The 4676-nt window shown below is 41.0% G+C and overlaps 1 protein-coding gene across 1 annotated transcript; it reads right to left on the bottom strand.

The window, feature by feature from the left end:
* Nucleotides 1-1422: 1422 nt before the first annotated feature.
* On the bottom strand, nucleotides 1423-3127 carry LOC111552398 (tripartite motif-containing protein 60-like). The gene has a single exon (XM_023226617.1). The coding sequence runs from the start codon at nucleotides 3125-3127 to the stop codon at nucleotides 1715-1717; it is 1413 nt and encodes a 470-aa protein (XP_023082385.1). The 3' UTR covers nucleotides 1423-1714.
* Between the last annotated feature and the right edge of the window lie 1549 nt (nucleotides 3128-4676).

The raw sequence follows: 4676 nt of genomic DNA, 5'->3' as shown, positions 1-4676 counted from the left end.
TACACTAAAAACTAAATTCCAATTACATAAAAATGCATGGAATAGATTCACTGTCTCAGTTATGTCTATTAGCTGATATGTCAATTTTCTCCATATTAATCTAAAAAGATAAAACATAATCCCATCAAAAGCTCATCTTTTTTGTTGACACAAGTTTTTCCAAATGTCATCCATCTGTGATCTATTGAAAGATGTTAATGCCTGAATTAACAGAATAAACCTAAGGAGGAAAACATGCAACTAAGTTAAGATGGATTCTGAGACTAGAGATCATTTCCCAAAGTGAAGGACAGTAGCTGCACACCACTAGAGGGCACTCTGTCCAGTGGGAACAGATTATCTGCTGGTTATGTGTGTACAGTATGTGTGTGTGTGGCAGAGAAAGATGTTAAGAGTGCCATCTCATTTTCTACAGGACTAAGGCAATACTGACAAAGGCACGCAAAATAAAAAATAAAGTAAGTTACTTTATTTAAAAATAAAAATAAATAAAAAACTTTATTTAAAAATAAAGTAAGTTACGGAGGTAGGGCCGGGCGCAGTGACTCACACCTGTAATCCCAGCACTTTGAGAGGCCGAGGCAGGCGGATCACAAGGTCAGGAGATGGAGACCATCCTGGCTAACATGGTGAAACCCTGTCTCTACTAAAAATACAAAAAAGTTAGCCAGGCATGGTGGCAGGCACCTGTAATCCTAGCTACTCGGGAAGCTGAGGCAGGAGAATGGCGTGAACCCGGGAGGCGGAGCTCGCAATGAGCCAAGATCAGGCCACTGCACTTCGGCCTGGAGAGAGAGAGCGAGACTGTCTCAAAACAAACAAACAAACAAAACAGAGGTAGACAAATGAAAGGTGAAAGTGGCACTGGACATGGTAGTTCATGCCTGTAATCCCAGTGCTTTGAGAGGCTAAGGCAGGAGAATTCCTTGAGGTCACAAGTTCAACACCACCCTGGGCAAAATAGAAAAATAAAAACTTTAATTAAAAAAAAAAAGGTTGAAAGTAGCTACCTGGCTCGGCGCGGTGGCTCACACCTGTAATTCCAGCACTTTGGGAGGGCGAGGCAGGTGAATCACTGGAGGTCAGGAGTTCGATACCAGCCTGACCAACATGGTGAAACCCTGTCTCTATTAAAAATACAAATATTAGCTGGGCGTGGTGGTACAAACCTATAATCCCAGCTACTTGGGAGGCTGAGGCAGGAGAATTGCTTGACCCTGGGAGACGAAGGCTGCAGCGGGCTGAGATCCCAGCCATTGCACTCCAGCCTGGGCAACGAAAAAAGGAGAGGGGAGGGGAGAAGAGGAAAAAGAAAAGAAGAAAAAGAGGCTATATTTAAATAGCAGGTAGTCCAAGAGTAATGATGAATGCCTTTAATAAAGACTTAATCTTTCTTAAAGGAAAAGTATATAATACAGAAAAAAATTATTGGGCTTTTATTGGCAATTACAAAAGTAATACATTTTCTTACACAATACATTTCTTCAGTAACAGATTTTTCAAGTATTTTACCATAGACTTTCTAAACTACCTTGTCATTGACCCCATAATTTATTATAAAGTAGGTCCCATAATCACATTTTTTGGAAGTTGCTGAAACTGAGATAAAAAATAGTTTTTAAGGGAAAAACTGGAGAAAATACAGAATGGCCAAAACTAGATTCACTGGCTCAGTTATGTCCAATAGGTGAAAGAAAATGAGTCTTCTACTAGTTCATTCAGAATCTGTTACTGTAGAAATTTTAAGAGGTCTTGAGTCAGTTCCAGTATAAAAATAAGGCCAAAGTGCTCCTGTAAAATCATCATTAAAAGTATAGAGAAGAGATCTATCATTCAAATTATAAAAGGAAACCTCATTCATTTCATAGTCTAAAAAAATGCCAATCTTACTAGGTGTTACTTTGGGCAGCAGAATAATTTCCTTATGGCCCAATACAATATAATTATTCTGACTAGATCGCCAAATTCCCCATAGTCCATCCTGTACTAAAATTGGTTGACTCTTCCTCCTTCTGGGAAGAGAGTCATTACAGACACCAAGAATCCATTCAGTCTTGTCTTTCACTTCTACTTCCCAGTACTGCCTGCCACAACTATATCCCTTAGAACCCAGAACAGCTGGGAGGAGATAAAATCTTCTTGGGTTACGAGGCAAGTTTTGTGTTGTATTTCCATACCGCACAGTTTTTCTATCTTCTGAAACTATAAGTTTACGATGTGCTGTTTCAGGATCTAGAATTACATCTACTTGAAATCGCTTGATAATTTTGTTTAGGCCAGAATATTGTGGAGGCAGATGGTAACCATATTCTTTCAATTTGAATGAAAAAGGTTCAGGGAATTTTAAATTTTTATATCTGTGATAGATATCCTTAACATCAGCCAGTAATTCCAGTTCTGACTTCACATGTATGCTCTCTATCTCCTTTAGTAGATATTTTAATGAGGAGGTATAATCTGAAAACTTTGTTAGGCTTTCATTTAGTTGTGCTAAAACATCCATCTCTTCATCTCGTAATTGCCTAAGAACAGTCTCTTGCTCATTTTGCAGAAATAACCTAAGTTGCTCAAATTCAGACTTGACTTCTTCTGCCCTATGTTTTACCTGTTTCTTCAGTTCCAGTGATTTTCTGGTTTGTATAGTTATGACTTTCTCAATTAGTTCCACTCTCTCCTTCCACAGTGCATTGTATTCCTCCAGTTTTTTCCTATGATATGAGGCAGCCTTCTTTATGGGCCAAACACAGTGATGCTGGTGATCAGTGGAGAAACTGCACCTCGGACATAAAAGCTCTAGGTCTTTCTGACAGAAGAAAGTCAAAAGCTGATTATGCTTCTTACACACATGCTTCTCTTCCTGCCTCTTCCTCTTGCTTCTTATCTGGAGTTGCTTAGCAATTTCAGTCAAACTACGCAGCTGGGGATTGCTTACAAATTTCCTTTCTGGACAGCAAAAGTGGCAAAAGGGGCAGGGGAAACTATCATCTAGATCCTTCCAGGACATAATGATGCAGGAGAGACAGAAGTTATGCCCGCAGCTGATGGTCACTGGGTCTTTCAAGTAGTCCAGACAAATGGGACAGCTAGCCTCTGCTCGGAGGTCAGCCAGGGCCGTCACAAATTCCATTGAGCCTTGAACAAAGATGGTAGGTAAGATAATTCTTTTATTTTAGCAAGGCGTAGCTCTCTAGAGCTCACGACCCAGTACGCAGTGGATATCCTCCCCAGACCTTGAAATCTGGCCAGCTTTCAGTTTTACTGACTTGGCATGTTAATAGCAGCTTCTAGAAACTTATTAAGCCCTCAGTTCCTTAGCTTCAGAGTCTACTGCCACGAACACTTCACAGCTTGCAGCCAATTGCATATTAGAACTTAATAGCTGTGCTGCTGCTCTTCCCACTGAATGAAATAAAGTCAAGTTTTCTTCAAGAAAGCAGCCTCACATCCAAGACAGGGAATCCTTCCTATGAGTGAGAAAAGACACCACGTTAAAAATCTGATTCCGGGCCGGGCGCGGTGGCTCACGCCTGTAATCCCAGCACTTTGGGAGGCCGAGGTGGGCGGATCACGAGGTCAGGAGATCGAGACCATCCTGGCTAACACGGTGAAACCCCGTCTCTACTAAAAAAAATACAAAAAACTAGCCGGGCGAGGTGGTGGGCGCCTGTAGTCCCAGCTACTCGGGAGGCTGAGGCAGGAGAATGGCGGGAACCCGGGAGGCGGAGCTTGCAGTGAGCTGAGATCCGGCGACTGCACTCCAGCCTGGGTGACAGAGCGAGACTCCGTCCCAAAAAAAAAAAAAAAAAAATCTGATTCCATAATCACAAATGTATTAAACATTCACACAAGAATCATCAATGAATGCTAAAATCACTGGGTGGAAGTTCTTGGAAAAACAAGATATTCATACTGCAGAGATTCACCCCATACATTACTTATTTTAATAAAAAAAAAAACTTAAAAATATGGGACAAACTTATGGGCTTCCTGATAGGATGCTATGGCAAGTATACAACATTGCCCATATAATATTCTTTCCAAAAATATTGACCTTCAAGCTAACCATGAGAAAATTAATTCAGATTGTGGAGCATTCTTATAAGACAACTGGTATGCATTCTTCAAAAATGTCAATGTCAGGAAAAACAAGCATAAAAAAAAGGTTTCTAGATTTAAGGAGAGGAAACAAACATGAGAAATACAATGTGTGACCCCTGATTGCATCTGAGATCTTGAAATAAAAACAAAACAAAACAAAAAAATGCTGGTAACAGGCTGGGTGTGGTGGCTCACTCCTGTAATCCCAGCACTTTGGGGGGCCAAGGCGCTCAGCTCCCTTGAGGCCAGGAGTTCAAGAGCATCCTGGCTAACATGGTGAAACTCCATCTCTACCAAAAAGACAAAAAATTAGCTGGGCATGGTGGCATGTACCTGTAATCCCAGCTGCTTGGGAGGCTGAGGCAGGAGAACCACTGGAACCCAGGAGGCAGACATGGCAGGGAGCTGAGACTGCAGCACGGCACTCCAGCCTGGGTGACAGAGCGAAACTCTATCTCCAAAAAAAAAAAAAAAAAAAAAAAAAAACAGTTGGGAACGAATAAATGTGAGATTCTTAGTATGGTCTATATATCACATACTGTTGTACCAGTGTTAAATTGAGCACAATAAAATTATCA

This window comes from Piliocolobus tephrosceles, chromosome 3 (genome assembly GCF_002776525.5).
Source record: "Piliocolobus tephrosceles isolate RC106 chromosome 3, ASM277652v3, whole genome shotgun sequence".
Taxonomy (NCBI): Eukaryota; Metazoa; Chordata; class Mammalia; order Primates; family Cercopithecidae; genus Piliocolobus; species Piliocolobus tephrosceles.
The sequence above is the reverse complement of the archived record's forward strand: the minus strand, read 5'-3'. Positions and strand labels throughout refer to the sequence as shown.